Source organism: Macrotis lagotis, chromosome 7, assembly GCF_037893015.1.
Source record: "Macrotis lagotis isolate mMagLag1 chromosome 7, bilby.v1.9.chrom.fasta, whole genome shotgun sequence".
Taxonomy (NCBI): Eukaryota; Metazoa; Chordata; class Mammalia; order Peramelemorphia; family Peramelidae; genus Macrotis; species Macrotis lagotis.
In genome coordinates, this window is record NC_133664.1 from 216,702,139 (window position 1) to 216,721,866 (window position 19,728).

Consider the following 19,728-nt stretch of genomic DNA (forward strand, 5'->3'; position numbering starts at 1 on the left):
TCCCTGGTTCGTTAAAAGTTCATCTTTTTCCCTGGAAGAGGACGTTCAGTTTTTCTGGGTAGTTGATTCTCGGTTGCATTCTGAGCTCTTTTGTCTTCCAGAATATTATATTCTAAGCCTTATGAGCCTTTAATATAGCTGCTGCTAAGTCCTGTGTGATCCAGACTGCATCTCCATGGTATTTGAATTGTGTTTTTCTGGCTGCTTGTAATATTTTCTCTTTGACTTGGGAGTTCTGGAACTTGACTATAATATTCCTGGGGGTTGGTTTTTTTTTTGGATCTCTTTCCAGGGGACATCAGTGGGTTCTCTCAATTTCTATTTTGCACTCTGCTTCTAGAAGATCTGGGCAATTTTCCTGTAGAAATTCTTTTAAAAATTATGTCAAGGCTCTGTTCCTGATCATGAGTTCAGGTATCCCAATAATTATTAAATTATCTTTTCTGAATCTGTTTTCCAGATCAGATGTTTTTTTCAATGAGATGTTTAACACTTTCTTCTAATTTTTCATTCTTTTGTTTTTAAAGTATTGTGTCCTGACTCATCGTAAAATCAGCAGCTTCCTTCAGCTCCATTCTAGATCTGAAGGATTTGTTTTCCTCAGAGAGCTTTCTTACCTCTTTTTTCCATCTGGCCAATTCTGCTTTTTAAAGCATTCTTCTCAATAACTTTTTGAACCTTTTATCCATTTGGCCTAAGCTGGTTTTTAACATAGTATTTTCTTCAGCATTTTCTTGGATCTCCTTGACTAAGCTGCTGTTTTTCCTGCATCTCTCTCATTTCTTTTCCCAATTTTTCTTCTAGCTCCTTCACCTGATTTTCAAAATCTTTTTTGAGCTCTATCGTAACCTGAGCCCAATTTCTTGGAGTCTTTAGATGCTGGAGCTTGGACTTCCTCCTCTTCTGACTGAGTGTTTTGATCCTTCTTGGGATCATAGACAAAGTATTTCTCAATGGTGTTCCTCTTTTTTCGCTGTTTACTCATTTCCCCAGCCTGTTCCTGTTCTTGGGGTGCTTCCTGAGCTTTTGAGTATTCTTGGGACACCCCCCCCACCCACACACAAGGATCTCAGTGTGTGAAGCTGTGTCCTCCCTGCTGGTCTGTGAATGACCACAAGCACACCACTCTGCCACAGGGCTGAGGTTGGGGGGGGGCCCGTTGTTCTATGGGGGGAGGGCCTAGACTGCTATCAGGATCTGAATGTGGTCAGAGCCCCAGAGTCCTATTCCAGGGACAGAGGACAGACCTTGGCAATCTCTCTCCACTCCCCTACCTAGGCTCAGCACTCACATCTGGGGACTCCTGCTTACCAGCTCTGCCTGCTTCCAGTTCCTGAATCTGGGCTGCCACTCGCTTAGTGCCCTGAGGGCTGGGCTTTATGCGCTTGAACTGGAAGAGGTCACCCCCCTCCCCACTGCTCTTCCAAGTTGTACCTAATGCTTCCTGGGGTTGTAGGTCAGGAAAATGCCCCTGCTGCTGTGAGCTAGCTCCCAGTGCCCTGGGGCTGCCTGCTGGAGGCTGAAGTTCTTTCACTTTGGCCAGTGCCCCTCAAACCCTGCGGAATGGAGCTTTTCCCCTATTTTCCAGGTTACCTTGGGCTGGAGAACTGTCTCACTGGACCCCTCTGTGGGTTCTGTCTCTCAAAAATTTAGAGTTCTTATTTTATAAGTTTTGAGAGAGAGCACCTAAGAGAGACTCTTCTCCTGTTGCCATCTTGTCTCCGCCCCCCCCAGACTCTAGTATTTATTTCTCACAAGACCTTTATCATTCTTAAAAATTTTGATTTATTTTCATCTTTAATACATTTAAGATCAACAAACATTCAGAAAAAACAGCAATTATGCAAACACATCATCAGAGATTTGTTAAATTTAAACACTGGGACTAGAAAGCATGAATCTCAAGTGGATATTCTATTATCAGATAAATTTGAAAATATTTCACCTAATAAAAACCATAGATTTAATACTCTTCCTAGGAATATTTTACTAGAAAATATAATTCGACAAATGAATTTACAGCTTTTATCAGACAGAAAAAGAATGAAATCAATTTAAATTATTTTGATTTAATACAACCAGCTATTTGGCCTTATAAAGAGCTAACTTCAGGATAGATAACTGGAGGGAAAAATATATTATTTAAATGAAATTTTAAAACATTAAAGTGATTCCAATGATTTTTAGGATTTTTGTAGAAAATAATATAGAGTTAAACAATGTTCCAATCTTTGTACCTATGCAAAAAGCATCAGGGAAGTGATGCCATTACAAGCACATGAATTGGATTTGAGTAAGGGGGTGCTGTGCTAAGTCACCAGTCTCACTTTCTCCTCCAGAGCCATCTGGTTTCAGTGACTAGATATGAACCAGGATGGTTGGAGACAGTCCTGGATGTGAGGCAATCAAGGTTAAATGACTTGCCCAAGATCAGCTAGTAAGAATCAAATGTCTGAGCGGAATTAAAATCCCTATCCTCCTGATTCCACTATGCCACCTAACTCTTAAGTGCTTAAGGAATGTTTATTAATTGATTGAAATGGACGTTTTTTTCCCCCTGAAAGTATTTGAAATGTATCATGGCTATGTTTGTTTTATAAATAAAAATATTTTACCTGTACATGAATAATCATCAATTCTTAGGTATCCTGTTTTGCAGATGCACATGAAAGAACCTGGTGTGTTGACACACATGGTGTTCTCTTGGCAATAATGGTGTCCTTCAGTACATTCATCAATGTCTGTGAAAAAGAGGAGGGGTGTAAAATGGTAAAGAGCATTTTGTTAGGGCTTTTCTAACATTTTGGGGAAAATATTTGAATGGCATAAAATTTTAAAGTATTGTTATATTTCTATTTTTAAATGGCATGTCTAAACTACAGAAGCAGAATTTGATTCTGCAAATAATTCTTTATGTAGTTACAAAGAAGAGTACTACATTAACATTGATACTTTCTAACTTTTGAAAAGTAATTCATCTATCTATATTTTGATGAAAGAGGCTAGTATATTTGCTTTGTCAGGTCCTCCTGACTCCAGGATTGATGTCCTATATATTGCTCCATGGGTAGCATTTTTTACCATAATTCTTTCATAGTTGTATTGGAGCATTGTATTATTGTGAATAGCAAAGTTAACCACATATGTTAGAATATTGTTATTTTGTACACAATATAATTTACTTTGCATCATTTCAAGTAAGTCTTTCCAGTTTTTACTGAAGGCATCCTGCTTATCATATCTTAGAGCAGAATAGTATTCCACTATAATCACATACCACAATTTATTCAGTCATTCCTCAATTGTCAATAACATTTTTCAAAAAGAATTTTGAAAAGTAAGGATAGCAATAGAGGAAAGTTTAAATAACAAAAAATAAGGCCTTTACTGAGCTTTTCAAGTTGTATAACATTCTACTAAGTTGACAGACAGGGATTCTCATCTCTATTTCCAAGTTTCCTCAAAAACTATGAAAAGAGAGAAAACTTTGAAACTTAACCTATACTTCTTTTTTGTTTTTATCTCACATGCATTTTCATTGTACTCCTCTTTTCTTTCCTTCCCTGATGGTCACTTTTTATTGAAAATGTAACAAGGCTGAAGGGTTAGACTTGTTTGGTCAATGAGGACTCAGTCTGGGAAAATGACTAGAGGACCCATGTGACTATTTGGTAAATTTATAATGGCAAGGAATGAAAGGGCTCACTTTCTATTTCAGAGCATGTTAATGTAATCTCTGTTTCCTGTCTATTTAGTTTGTGGTAGCTAAAATATTGTTAAGCTAGAAATGATTGCCCAAAACAAATAAAAATAAGGTACAAACAAGCTTTTTTTCCCCCTCCTCCAGGACATGAGATATTAAGATGACTCTCAGCTTCTAGGAAAGAGTGCCCTTCTCCCTGATAGGTGGTCAGTGAGCATACGAACACACACTTAAGCAAATTTGTGTCTGGAATTAGACTTAATTGCTAATCCAACTTTTAATTGCTAATCCAACTTTTCTAAGGCCTTTTGGTCTCTACAAATCTAAGTACTAAAAACTAGAAAACACAATTTTACTTAGGAGGCCATATGCCCATCAATTTGTCAGGTGAGTAAGGCACAAAACTAAGGCAGTTAAGTAGCTAAGAGAATCGTCCTTTCACCTTGTCCATCTATCAAGGAGAGATTTGGAAAGGCCCCTTAAAGAATGCTAAATTTGAACTGAGTCTTGAAGAAAGTCATGGCATATAGAAAATAATAGTGAGGAAGGAGAAAATTTTAGTAATACAGGACAGCCAATGAAAAGACACAGAGTTGGAAGATGCTGTATCATATTCAAGAAACAACAAGAAGGGCATACAATCACATTATATGTGGAGGAGAATAAAGTGGAAGAAGATTGAAAAGGCAAAAGAATTTAAAAATCAAAGAAAGAATTTTACATTTGATCTTATAAAGAGGGAGTCAGAAGAGTTTATTGATTGGAAGGCTGGAACCGTATTCCTTTGAAAGTTAATAGTAGGATAGATTGAAGTGGAGAGAAACTTGAGGGAGACTGATCAGAAGGGTATTCCCATATTCTAGGTGTGAGATGAGGAGGGCCTTAAAGAGGGTGGTAATAGTGATAGAGAAGAAAAGGGTGACATTAGATGAGAGCTCTTGCAAAGGTAGAATAAATAGGACCAAGCAAAAAATTAGATGTATGGGATGACATTGAAGAGTTTAGGAAAACTTTAGTTGCCTTAATTTGAATTTTAACTATCAGTTATTTGAAGCATTTTTTATGTAGCTTGGATTTATTTCTCTGAAAGCTATCTATTCATATACTTTGACTTTTTATCAATTGAATGTAGCTGCTTTTTCAACAATTTTGAGTCAATGTCTTGGAAATATGACATGTATCAAATTTACTGTAAAGAATTTTTCTGGTTACTTGTTTTTCTTTTAAATTTACATTTTTAAAAAGAAAATTTATATTTAAATTTTGTGGGAAAAAGGTTGACTAAATAATAATATATGCCCAGATTACCTCCGATGAAAGTATCCATATGGAAGATGCCAGGGATCTGTTTCTAGGAGAAGACCATTGGCTTTGTAGTTGGAAGTGGTTTTGATTTTAATTCTACCTGGAGGAGACATTATTATTCTCTCTCTTTCTAGCATTGCCCTAGGGTAGAGGTGTTGTTCCCCTACAGAATGGAACCACACACAAAGTTGGATGGGAGAAATGCCAATTTTCTCCTCTTCTTATTCCATGTGACCCCAAGAAAAAAATAAATAAAAATCCAAACTCTCAGAAGATCAGACAGAGATTTTAAATAACCCAGTATCAGAAAATGAAATTGATATAGATGCAAAAGAACAGACAAGAAAATCTCAAACTTTTAAAGAAAACTTCATATACGTATATAACAATCTCAAAAATTGAGAAAGAAAACACTTTACCATTATTCTTTTAGAAGACAAATATAGTCCTAATATCTAACAAGGAAAGATAAAATGCATAAAAAACTATATACCAATATCTGAACAATAATTCAAAAATTTTAAAGAAAATGCTATCAAATACACTACAGCACTCTATCCAAGAAATCATTCATTAGAATAATGTTAATTTATACCAGGGATGCAAAGATAGTTCAACATTAGGAAATCAATCAACCTAATTACATTTGTATAAAACTCATTTATGCTAAAAGCCCTACAAAGAGTCATAGAATGATCTTTTCAATGATATTTTAAAACAATCAACAATTCTAAAAGATCTATGATGGAAAATACTATCCATATCCAGAGAAAAATTGTGGAGTTTAAATGCAGACCAAAGTTTACTATCTTCAGTTTTTAAATTGTATGTATTATGTTATTTTTTTCACTATTTTTTATCATGTTGGGATTTGAGGACTCTTTTACAACATAATTAATATGGAATTATGTTTAGCATGGTTATATATGTAGGGGCTATATTAGATTACTTTCCTTTAGGGGGAGGGGGATGGAAGAAAGAAAGGGAAAAAATGTAAAACTCAAAACCCTGCAAAAAAATGATTGCTGAAAATTACCATTGCATGTAGTTGGAAAAAAAGAAAAGAGAGAAAAATTACAGAACAGATTTAAAAACAATAGAATTCAATAGGCCAGTGTTTGATAAAGCTGAAAACATAAATGACCTATAAAAAACTGTCTTTTTGATATGTTGGGGAAACTGGAAAATAGCCTTACAGAAATTAGACTTAGACTAACACCTTATACTATAATGCGTAATATAATGTAAATTAATACAGGATCTTAACATTAAAGATCATATTACTTTTAAAAATTATAAGTGAAACAAGTCATATTTCTCACATTTATTAGTAAGACTTACATTTTTAAACCAAAAATTACAGAGGTAATTACATAAGATAAAATAATCATTTTTTGATTACTTGAAAGTGAAAAGTATTACCTTCACAGTAGGCATTGTCCTCCCGAAGGGCTCGAAAACCATTTTGACAAATACATACGGCCCTGTCATCTAGATTCTGGCAGAGCGAATTCTCCACGCAGTTATGTTTTACAGAACAAAAATCATGTCCTACAAGAAAATTAAATGGTTTCAGGTAATTGTCAAAAAAAAAATAAATGCTTCTCGTTTTATGTTCTCTTTTAAAAAATTTTTCCATGTGCTTTCCCCGCCCTTCACTGTTACTCTTATCTAAAAGGGGCAAATTATGCACTATAATATCACAGAACTCAACGCCAAATAGTTCAACCTTATTTCTAACCCACAGATCGTTAGTTGATATGTTTTCTTTTCCTATTCTAGAAAAAGAACTAGTAGATATCCTTTGTATAAGCCAAGTTGCAATATTAATGCATTAATGAATTCTGTGAAGTGGTCACATTATTCAAATTTGTATGGCATATTTCCATATAATTTTAAATAGTGTAAATTTGAATGTGTGGCTACATTATGAAATTCATTATTTTTACCATTCAAGATATAAGTTTGAATATCTGTATATTATCACACAACAATTCTGTGTTTTAAATATGTGAATGAATAGAAATAATTGGTGTCATGGATCAAGACTTCCACTATCAATGCATTATCATCTAAGAGAAAATTCTGCTTTCAAAGTAATTCAAGGTATTTGTAATCAAGTTATGCTCACCATGTACTAAATATATGAAATACATAGTTCAGAAAATACTTACTGAATATGTTAGGAAAAATTATATTATTTTAAAATGTCCATATTAGCTTTATTGCAAAAAGGTAAGAAAAAAAGAGAAAATTTTACTTCAGTTTGTACTCAGAATTCATCAGTTCTTTGTCCGGAGGTGGATACTATTTTTCATCATGAGTACTTTGAAACTGTCTTGGATCATCACTAAAAATAACTAAATCTTTCACAGTCAATCATCAAACAATATTTTTTACTGTGTACAATGTTTTTCTAATTCTGTTCACTTCACTCTGCCTCAGTTCATATGTCTTCCTAGGTTTTTCTAAAATCAGCCTGCTCATTGAAAAATTCCATCACAATCATACACCACAAGTTGTTTGGCCATTCCCCAATTTATGGACATACTCTCAGTTTTGACTTCTTAACTATCACAAAAAGAACTTCTATAAATAAATATTTTGAGGAAAATTTTAATCTCTTTTTTGATACAGATCTAATAGTACTATTGTTGGATCAGAGAGTTTGCAATTTTATAGCACTTTGATTATAGTTTGAAATTGCTCTCCAGAATGATTGGATCAGTTAATAACTCCAGCAACAATGCATCAGTGTCCTGGTTCTTCCACATCCCCTCCAACATTTATCATTTTCTTTTCTTTGTTATATTAATCAGTCTGACAGATTGTGAAGTGGTACTTCAGAAATGTTTTAATTTGCACTTTCCTAATCAATAGTGATTTAGATAATTTTTTAAAATGACTATGGATAGCTTTGATTTCTTTACCTGAAGCCTGTCTATTTAAATCTTTTGATATTATCAATTGGGGAATGACTTGTATTCTTAGACATTTAAATCAGTTATCTAAATTTTTGATAAATAAGATCTTTATTGAAGATACTTGTGTAAAATTTTCCTCTGTTTTCTACTGTCCTAATTTTGATTGCCTTGATTTTATTTGTGCAATCATTTTTAAAATTATATAATAAAATTTAGCCAACATAAATTTTGTTAAAATCACTATATTTCCCTTAGTCATAAGATAAACTATTCCTTGCTCTCCTAATTTGTTTACGGTATTACCTTTCATAAATAAATCATATAGTTATTTTGATTTTATCTTAGTATATAGTGTCATAAGATTTTGGCCTAAACTTAGTTTATGCTATTCTTTTTCCAGTTTTCATTTAATAGTGAGCTCTAGTCCCAGAAGCTAACATCTTTGGGTCTACAAGACACTAGATTACTGTGGACATTTTCTACTGTGTCTTGTGTCCCTAATCTATTTCACTGACCCTTCACTCTATTTCTTAGCCAGTGACAGAGAATCTTGGTAATTTCCATTTTATAATATAGTTTGAGATTTGGTTACCTTTTGATGATTGTTAAAATGATTCCCTTGATATTCTTGACCCTTTGTACTAGATGAATTTTGTTAAGATTTTTTTCTAGTTCTACCAAATAATTTTTTAGTGATTTGATTGGTATAGCACTCAATAAGTATATGTGTGTAGGTAGAATTGTCATTTTTATTATATTGTCTCAGCTACTCATGAGCAATTAATATTTCCTACTTGTTAAATTTAACTTCATTTGTATAATTATGCTCATATAGGTCCTGGGTTTGTCTGGGCAGGTAGATTCTCATGCATGAAAATTATAACATTCTATCTAACTTTTTACAGAGTATCTTCAAAAGTCAACTTGTGCATACTGCTGAAGATCAAAATTTTGTGATAACGAAATCTTAAAAAATTTTAGGGAATTTTTTTCCTGGAGTCAATCAGGATTAAATGACTTACTCAGGGTCACATAGTTAATAAGTGTCTGACATCAAATTTGAACTCAAGTCCTCCTAACTACAGGACCACTGCACCACCTAGCTGTCCCACATCTGTTTTTATATGAACTAAAACTAGAAGACTTTATTAACATCACATACAATTTCTCAGGATCTCCCTCTTCTGAATTAGTGATGATTCCAAATTATTCAAATGAAATATATATGTGAGCACTTTTAATAAAAGTAAAATGATTACATATTTCACATATTTCCACACAGCCTCATGATTTAACATGGATTTGCTATCTTGATTGATGTATGTGAAAACTGAAGAAAATATATTTTATGAAGCTCAGAATGAAGTAATTTAATTAAGGTGGTTGTATATGCAATGGAAAGAGCATTGGATCCAAAATTATTGGATTAGGTTTAAATCCTCATTCTTCCACTTTCTAGTCTGTCTATCACATTCAATCTTCCTATGTCATAGTTTCTTCATCTGTAAAATTAATATGTTTAAATATAAGTCTTTTAAAAGTTTCTTTGATCCTTAAACTAAAAATCCTATGAAATAAAAAATTAGTTTAAAAATTAAGATCATGAAAATTGCAAATTGGTTATATTAATAATTATATACTGATTGATTCATTTACAAAGGCAAAAATATTGCCTTTATAAGCAAATGGATCCAAATATCTTGAAGATTAAAACATAACCTCAAGGAACATGATCATATGGTATAAGTTAAGGGAGCTATTTTAAAATGACTTACCTTATTTTGCACAAGATAGAGGGGAAAACAAAGAAACAAACATTATATGCCAGAGAAGCTTGCAAATATTGTTTAGAATTGGAGTCAAGGGGCAACTAGGTGGCACAGTGGATAAAGCACCGGCCCTGGAATCAGGAATACCTGGGTTCAAATCCGGTCTCAGACACTTAATAATTACCTAGCTGTGTGGCCTTTGGACAAGTCAATTAACCCCATTTGCCTTGCAAAAAAACCTAAAAAAAAAGAATTGGAGTCAATGGAATTACAGTTTTGGCACTTGTTAACTATGGGTTCTTGTGCTAGAATACCACTGTGCATTGTAAGTAGAAGATCGTGTGTATACCATTGTAATGGAGTCCAAATTTTCCTACCTGCAAAATAAGTGGGCTAGACCTCTAAGGTTCCTTCTAGTTCTAAACTTATGATCCCATAATCCTACATATCTCTTTCAAGTTAACTCAATTCAATTCAGCAAATATTTTCTAGGTGCCTACTGCATGTAAGGTACTAGAAATGTATGTAGGTACTAGAAATACAAAGACAAAAAAAAAATTAAAGTCCTTGACATCAAGTGGTTTTCCTATAAATAAGAATAGTATAAAGTTGAGGAGAATGTGAGTAAAAATTCTCCTTTCATTGGAAAATATTGTCCTTGTTTTTTGCTATTCCTTATATATATACTTATCAGAGAAATGTGCTGTTAATCTCCCCTGCAAGTTTCCTGTTTTCTTTCTAATTTTGATTTTATTAATTTAGTTTGTACAGAAAGTTTTTAATTACATGTAATCACAATTTTCTCTTTTGCTACGTGCTATCCTATCTATTTTTTGTTTGGTCACATACTCCTTTTTTTTAGGTTTTTGCAAGGCAAATGGGGTTAAGTGGCTTGTCCAAGGCCACACAGCTAGGTAATTATTAAGTGTCTGAGACCGGATCTGAACCCAGGTACTCCTGACTCCAGGGCCAGTGCTTTATCCACTGCACCACCTAGCCGCCCACATACTCTTTATCCGTGGATCTGACAGTGTAGTTTCCTAAGCTCCCCTATTTTACTTAAGATATCAATCCTTTATGTACATATGATTTATCTATCTGGACCTTTTCTTTTTATAAGGTGTGAGATGTTGGTCTATGTCAAGTTCTGCCAAACTGCTTTCCATTTCTCCCAGCAATTTTAAAAATCAAAGTCCATTATCTTTTAACTGATTCATCACTTTTCCATTCTTTCCTGTTTCTGTCAAGAAACAATCATCCTTCAAGGTACTCAATTCAAAACCTTGACTTCACTCTCTCTGTCATCTCCAAATACCAATTTTTGTCAATTCTACCTCTGCAACACACATTGTATATGTCCTTTTTTTCTCCACTCATAAAATAGCCTAATTCTGATTTTCATCATCTTTCCCTGGACTATTTCAATAATTTGATTACTTTAATTGCTTTCTTCTACTTCATTTAATTTCTCTTTTTCTGATGCATTCCACACACACAGTTGTCAAACTTAATTCCTAAAATCCAAGTCTGACAAAAGTACTGAAACTCAATTAGCAACAGTTACTTCTTAAAGGAAATGTATATTCATTTCTTTGGCATTTAAAATTCTTCACAACCTGCCCCAACTTACTTTTCTAGCCTTCTTACATAGTATATCCTGTCACATGCTCTGAACTTTCTCAAATTGGAACACATTTATTCCTCCCATCTGTCTTTAAAATAACTACTTCTCTTCAAAGTTTAGTTAAAGTAGTGTTTCCTGATCCTTTTAACTGGTAGTTCCAGCTTCTCCCCAAAATAACTTTAAAATTGTTTTATATGCATATTAATTTCACCAGTAGAATATATTTCTTGAAGGTAAAAGATGATTTGGGGGAAGAGAAATTGCTAATGCTTTTTAAAAATTTTTCCATTTGTTAAAATTTTATCTGTTTTCCAATTATATACAATAGTAGCATCTACTTATCATTTTTTGTAAGGTTTTAAATTTTACAGTTTTTCCTCTCACCCTCCCTTCCCTCCCCCTCCACAGAAGACTGTCTGATAGTCTTTACATTGTTTCCATGCTATACATTGATGTAAATTGAATGTGTTATAAGAGTATACAAAAACCCCTCTCCCCCGCCCCATGAAGATGAGAGACCTCAAGAATAGAGAGAGAGAGAGAGAGAGAGAGAGAGAGAGAGAGAGAGAGAGAAAATGTACTTCAGTCTATGTTCAGATTCCAATGGCTCTGTCTCTGAGGTGAGTTGCTTTCTTCATCATAAGTCTGCCAGAGAACTTGCTTCAATATTTTTCCCTCAGTTGCTACTACTAGCTGTACCTCCACTGTATTCCTCCCCACTCTCATTTATTCTATTCTCTCTCTCCTTTCATCCTGGCCCTGTCCTAAATTGTGTTGAATCTGAGTACCCTCTCCCTCGATCTTCCCTCTCTTCTATCACCTATTCCCGCTTCCCTCCCCCCATTCCTCCTAATCCCATCCCTTTCTTCTCATTTTTCCTCTAGGGTAAGTTAGATTCCTTCACCTTATTATGTATGTATGTTATTTCCTCCCTGAGCCATTTCTAATGAGAATGAAGGCTCACTTATTCCACCTCCTCTTGCCCCTTTCCATTACATTGAGAAAGCTTTTTCTTGACTCTTATGCTAGCTTCTTCTTCATCTCCTTTCCCTTCCTCCCAGTACATTATCACCTGTTGACTCCATCTTTTTACTACTTTATACCATTATATTCTGCTCCTTCCTATGTCCTGCCTATATATGCTCCTTCCAACAGCTCTTATAAATGAGAAATTTCATATGAGTTATCAATATCTTCTTCACATGCAAGAATACAGGTAGTTCAATATTATTAAGTTCCTTGTAGTTAGTCCTTCTCTTCCATCCCCTGTATGGTTCACCAGAGTCCTGTACTTGGAGATTAAACTTTCTGTTCAGCTCTGTTTATTTCAGTAGGAAAGTTTGAAAGTCTCCTGTTTCATTTGAAGTTCATCTTTTCTCCTGAAAGAGGATGTTCAGTTTTGCTGGGTAGTTGATTTTTGGTTGTAAACCAAGATCTTTTGCCTTCTGGAATATCATATTCCAATCCCTATGAGCCTTTAATGTAGATGCTGCCAGATCCTGTGTAATCCTGACTATGCAGACTCCATAGTTGAATTGTTTGTTTCTGGCAGTTTTTAGAATTTTCTCTTTGATTTGGGAGTTTTGGAATTTGACTATAATATTCCTGAAGCTTTTCTTTTGGGATCTCTTTCAGGAGGTGACTGGTGAATTCTCTCAATTTCTATTTTACTCTCTTCTAGGATCTCAGGGCAATTTTGCGTATTATTTCTTGAAAAATGAAGTCTAGGATCTTCTTCTGATCATGGCTTTCAGATAACCCAATAATTTTCAAATTATTTCTTCTGGATCTGTTTTTTAGGTTGGTTGTTTTTCCAATGAGATATTTCACATTTTCTTCTAATTTTTGGCTTTTTTGGAAGAGTTTTATTTCTGCCTGATTTCTTGCAAAGTCATCAACTTCCTTTATTTCCATTCTGCATTTGAAATAGTTATTTTTGGCAGAGAGTTTTTTTTAATCTCCTTTTCCAGCTGACCAGTTCTGCTTTTTAAGGCACTCTTCTCTTCATTTGTCTTTTGTTTTGCTTTTTCCATTAGGCCTAAACTGGTTTTTAACATATTATTTTCTTCAGTATTTTTTTTGTACATCTTTCACCAAGCTGTTGATTTGGTTTTCATGATTTTTTTGCATCACTCTCATTTCTCCTCCCAATTTTTCCTCCATCTCCCTTAATTGCTTTTTAAAGTCTTTTGGACTCATCCATAATCTGAGCCCATTTTTCTATTTCTCTTGGAGGTTTTGGATATGGAAGCTTCGATTTTGCCAATATCTATGTGTTTTGATCTTCCATGGGACAAAAGTAATTCTCTATGGTCAGAGTCTTCTTTTTCTGTTGTTTATTCATTTCTTCAGCCCAAGACAGCACTTCCAAGGCTTTGGGGGTTTTGGGGGGCACACCCCATTGGGGCCTTTATTCCTCCAAGATCTTTAGTCCTCCATGCTCTCTTGCTTGTACTTTGACATGTAGATGGCCCCTGTACTTCCCTCTGCCCTGGAACTATAAGGAGGGATTCAGCTTGTCTACTTAGTATGGAAGCCCAAACTGCAACCTGGATCTGAGTGTAGGCTAGCAGCAGAGTCCTACCCTAAGGGAGAGCAGAGAAATCTCTGCCCTCTTCTCTGACTTCTTACTTTCTCAGGGGGTGCAGGCTGCTTTCTCCAGATTCTCACTGAAGATGCTGTGGCCATTACTCCTCACTCCACACTCATTCTGGTGTAGCAGAGTTCTCCCACTGCCCCTTCAAGCTGTTGCCAGTGATCTCTGGGCTGCGCTGGGCTGGGTTGGGTTGTGCTGTGGCCATGACTTTTTTCTAACCCTCCCATCCTGGTGAAACAGACCTTTCCTGCGTAACTTCTAGGTTGTCTTGAACTGGGAAAATGTATCACTAAGTCTTTCTGTGTGTTCTAACCCTCTAAATTTTGGCTAGAGTCATAATTTGTTGGCTATTGGAGTTTGGGGGAAGGAGTTCCCAGGAGATTCTGCCTTCATGCCACCATCTTGGCTCCACCCCTGCCAATGTTTTTGGATTGATTAATCCTGAATTCATGATCTAAGTCTAAAATATAATTCACAATATTTTGATAGTAAGCAGTAGTAATAAGATAGTAATAAGCAGTCTCTTTATTATAACAGAAAGTAACTCCATCTGTTACATATGAGACCAGGGAAGTGAAGCCCAGATTTTGGGCAACTAAGTGGTACAGTAAATAAAGTATAGGGCCTGGAGTTAGGAGTAACTGAGTTTAAATCTGACCTCAGACATTTACCAACTATGTGATCCTGGATTTAACTCACCCTGTTTGCCTCAGTTTCCTTCTCTATAAAATAAACTACAGAAGGAAATATCAAATCACTTCAGTATTTTTGCCAAGAAAACTCCAAATGGGTTCACAAAAAGTCAGACTTCTTAAGTTTCTCTGAAATCATCCTACTTGTCATGCACAATAGGATTCCAAAACAATCATATACCATAACTTGTTCAGTAATTTCCCAAATGGGACATCCTCTTAATTTCCAATTTGATCCTTATGGAGAAAAACACTTTTTATGATAGAATGATAGTCCTAGAATCAAGAATATCCTGAATTCAAATCCAGCTTCTAGCTGTGTGACCCCTAACCTTTGTCTCAGTTTCCCCATCAGTAAAATGCAGATAATAACAATACCTATCTCAAAGAACTGTTGTAAGAGTCAGTTGAGATAATAACTATAAAGTGCTTAGAACAATATCTGGCACATAGTAAAGACTACATAAACATTAAGGTATTTTTTATAATATTATTAGTGTTGTTAATTATACACTCTGAGAAGATAACAAATATAGCAGACCCCAATGGTTCATCTCAGGTTGACATGGCTGCTTTGGTATCCCTCAGCCATTCCCTAGAATTTATCTCTTCTTCTGATGACCACTTCAGTTACTCTTCCTCCTGACTGAAATATCCATCATTAATTTGTGAAGTAAAGGAAGATTCTTTCTTCCTCAGAGGGTCCATTTCTGTCTTTATTGGGGTACTACAAACCAACTATAAACTCCAGTAATTCTGAGATTTTTTTTTATTTCCCAGTTTTGTCATCTGTCATATTCTTCTTCCCTATAACCTCCTAAAATAGGTTTCTTTCTCTCTCTCTCTGTCTCTCTCTCTCTCTCTCTCTCTCTTATTTTTCTTTCTTTTGTTCATTTTCCTATTTTTCATAGAATATTATATTTTTCCTTAATAAGCTGAGATAGAGGTGTATCTCTGTCTTGTCATCCAGTTGTCATTAACTGGAAGAAATACAAATACAGTGCAATTTCCAGAAGCTTTAGAATATTTGTCTCACCTTCTATATTGTATGGGTTCAAATTTTCAATTCTTTGCTGCCCTTTTTGCTTTCTGGCTAAATGTTAATACTTTGGCATCAAAGTCTCCCAATCCAAAATAATTAATTATTTTGGTAATGTGTATATATGGTTTAATTTTAAAATTCAGAGTCCAAAAATTAAATATAGATGGACAGAAAACTAATTAGAAAGCAGTGTGTTTGTTGGAGTTTTAATTTGTAGTACAATAGTTTGTATGTTTATCATCATTCTTACCATATGGCAAGCTTATTATGTAAAAATATCATTTTTAATGTTCTCTCTTTTAGCACCTACAGTATCTAGTACCCAATAAATGCTCATTAAATGAATTATTATCTTAATAATATTAATTAATTAATGATATAATATTTCTGTACATATATAAATCTATTATTCATTCTATTTATACTAACATATGGATCCATAAAAGTTTTATTAATGAGATTTTGTGAAAGCTCAAAGCTTTATGTATCTCAATGATATCTCTAATAAAAGGTAAAGAAATCAAAAAATAAATATTATTATCAACTTCTTTGGAGATCCTACCTTTGAATCAGAAAGGTCTAGCTCAAAGTCTTATCTCTGACAAATGCTATGTATCCCTAAGCAAAAACATTTCAGCATTCCAACTACAGTTGCAGAGGCGGTGCTCAAATATATTGATAAAAAGAGTTTTTTTCTTCTGAAGTCCCTTATACCAATGAATTTATAGATAAGCAAAAAATAAACACTTCCAATACATGTCATTGCTATTTAAATCCCAAAATTCTGAGACTTTTGCTTCAAAATTAAATGCTGTTTATATTAATTCACTTTGCAGTGTATTCCAAAGAGTATGTAAGAAGTATGATGAAGTTAAATTTCTTTTTCTAAATTCAATTTTATTTTCAGCTATAACTTTTTCCCCCTTCCACCATTCCTTTCTGGTGTAAGCAAGGGAAAAACCCACTTACAAATATGTACAGTCAAGCAAAAAAAAAAAATTCACATTTGCTCTGTAGAAAAAAAATGCTCTATTTGCACTCTGAGGCAATTGCTTCTTTCTCTGGAGATGGATAACATAAATTCTTTAGAATTGTGATTAGTTATTACGTGGATCAAAATTACTAAATCTTTCAGTGTTGATTATTTTTATAAAGAAAGATTATGGCAACTTTTGTTGCCTGGAGAAGTTCATCAGTATTACATGCCAGTTCCACAATGACATGCCTACATGGTTTCTGAATAAATGATGATGTTCTCATTCTTTCCCAGTCACTAATGGATTGCTTGTTCCCATGCTTTTAAGCATTTTTTCAGCAGTTTTTTCCAGATACCTTCCACAAGAAAAAAAATGGCATCAAGGTCATCTACCACATTTTAGATGATTTAATTTGAAAAGACTACAAGCCAAGGTTAATGTAGAAGGTGAGTTGGTGCATGATTTTTTTGGTTAGCATATCATTTATTTATTATTTTTACACACAATGCAGCCTCTGAGCCAGAGATGCTACCAACTATGAAACAGTTCTCTGCTTTTTGTGTTAATTTTGGTTAGCACAAAAACGTTTAAAACCAAAGTAATACAGGCTCTTCACCAAGCAGCACCATACCATTCCCACATAAAACCATTGATTAGAGGAATGGAGAATTTTTGAATGATGTGGATAATTATTTTCACTTATGTTTGGCAGCATATTTTCCAGGGATGTTCACATAGTTGAAGTTGATGCACATATTGCTAGAACTAACTCGGTATTTGGGAGGCTCCAAAGGAAAGTATGGAAAGGAAAAGGTATTAAACTACCTACCTAACTGAAGTTCTACAGAGCTGCTGTGCTACCTCATTGTTATATGCTTGTGAAACCTGGACAGCATACCAGTGCCATGATAGAAACTAAATTATTTCTATTTTAATCTACCTCAAGATCACCCAAAAAATAAGGTACCGGATACAGATCCTCTCTGAAGTTGAGCTCTACTTCATTCAAACTCTACTACAGAGGGTTTAGCTTCATTGGGTCAGCAATGATGTTTGAATGCCAGTCATATGTTTGCCTAAAAGACTACTTTATGGAGAACAATGCAAGAGCTAGCATGGAAGGCAGAAGAAGCAAGACAATGATATTTTTAAGGTCTCTCTGAAGAACCCTGGGCTTGATTGTGAGTAAAGGAGACACTGGCACAGGACCATTCAGCGTGGCATTTATGTATCTAAGAAGGTGCTATATTCTTTGAGAAAAGCAGAATTGTAATTGCTCAAATGAAACACAAGAGGCACAAATTTAGGATTTGTGCCCAATCTGTGGCAGAGCCTTCCCAAGCTTGTATTGGTCTGATCAGCCACATGCAGATACATTGTACCTTGACTGTCAGAGGGGTAACATTTTGATCCTTTTTGAGCACAAAAGATCAATAACCACCAATCATCTTTATGTTATTGTAATTGTATGAATTGTTATCAAGGATCTGCTCATTTCACTTTGCATTAGTACTTACACTTTACAAGTTTTTTAAAACTATTTTAAACTATTCTCTTCATGATTTTCTACAGTACAATATTATTCCTTCATATTCATATACCATAACTTGTTAAGCCATTTTTCTACATATGAAATCTTTTTTTTATCTCTTTGAGGTATAGAAACCAAATGAAAGTAGTGGTATTTCTAGAGCAAAGGATTCCCAAAGCGCTAAAACTTTGAGGTCATATGTACAAATTATTTTCCAGAAGGGTTTTTGACCAGTTCACAGCTTCATTGACATTGCATTAATGTACCTTTCCTCAACAGTTCCTCCAGCATTCCATTTTCTTTTTTATTGTTAACTCTATCAATCATAAGGGTGCATTTCTTCAAATAATGACATATAAACGTTTTGATATGGCTATTGGTAACTTGAATTTCTTCCTCTGAAAACAGCCTCTTTATGTCCTTTGAGTATTGATCAGAGAATGTTTTATTCTTATAAATGAGAATCAATTCTCTATATAGCTCAGAAATAAGACGAGAAAAATTTGCTGCAAAGAGTTTTTTCTATTTTCCTCTTTTTTTACTTTATGCAATCAAAATTATCCATTTAAAGTGAATATTCTCTCTTTATACCATATTTATTGAGAAAACTTAAAATATATTTCTATTGCATGTCTTGTCTTTGTTTCAGAAATTATTATTATTTTAAAATATCTCTATGCCTATATTTTGTAGGATTTTTGAAAGTATAAATGAATTTTATACTTTGTAAAAGACAATTGTTATAACATACTTTTTTAATTTTTTAATTTAATATTTATTCTCATTTTTACAAATAATTTTTTTACATTAGTAAAATATTATTGTTTAAGAGTAAACGAAATACCCCCTCCCCCCATAAATATAGACTCATTTGAGCAATAAAGTAAAGGGGAGAGGAAAAAATTAAAATTAAAAAAGTAATAGTAATAATTGTAGGTATGGCCAGGTGGCGCAATGGACGGGGCACCAAGCCACGAGCACCCAGGCCCACATCCAAACCCGTACACGCAACAATCACCCAGCCGTGTGACATGCAAGCCACCCCAACCCTACTGCCCTGCAAAAAGCAAAAAAAAAAAAAAAAATAGTAAGGAAAAAGACCCAAAATAAAATAAAATAGTAATAATAGTAGGGGTGGCTGGGTGGTGGACAGAGCATTGACCCTTGAGCCGGGAGCACCCGGGTCCAAATCTGGCCTCAGACATCCAAGGATCACCCTGCTATGCGGCCCCAGGCAGGCCACCCAGCCCCATTTGCCCTGCCCCCCCAAAAAAATAATAGTAAAAAAATGTGCTTGAGTCTTTGTTCCAACACCAACAACTCTGTTGCGGGTGGATCACATTCTTTATGATAAGTCCATCACAAAAGTTACTTCCATATTTTTCCACTGTAGCTATTGCTGATCGCAACTTCCTCCTTTCATATTTCTCCACTACCATATACTATATTTTCTCTCTCCTTTCACCCTGACTCTGCTGTAGAGTATCTGAGTGGCGCAGCAGACAGATCTCTGGCCCTGTGGCCAAGAGGCCCTGAGCCCCCATACCACCCCTTAGGCCCAGCAT

The 19,728-nt window shown here is 34.6% G+C and overlaps 1 protein-coding gene across 1 annotated transcript in view; it reads right to left on the reverse strand.

Moving 5' to 3' along the window:
- NELL2 (neural EGFL like 2) overlaps positions 1–19,728 on the reverse strand; it is a 193,486-nt gene that overhangs the window by 71,143 nt on the left and 102,615 nt on the right. Inside the window, exons 12-13 of the mRNA XM_074194879.1 lie at positions 6,431–6,559; positions 2,616–2,741 (exon numbers count right to left, since the gene is read on the reverse strand). Coding sequence (XP_074050980.1) covers positions 2,616–2,741; positions 6,431–6,559 — 255 coding nt within the window. The remainder of the gene's footprint in view (positions 1–2,615; positions 2,742–6,430; positions 6,560–19,728) is intronic.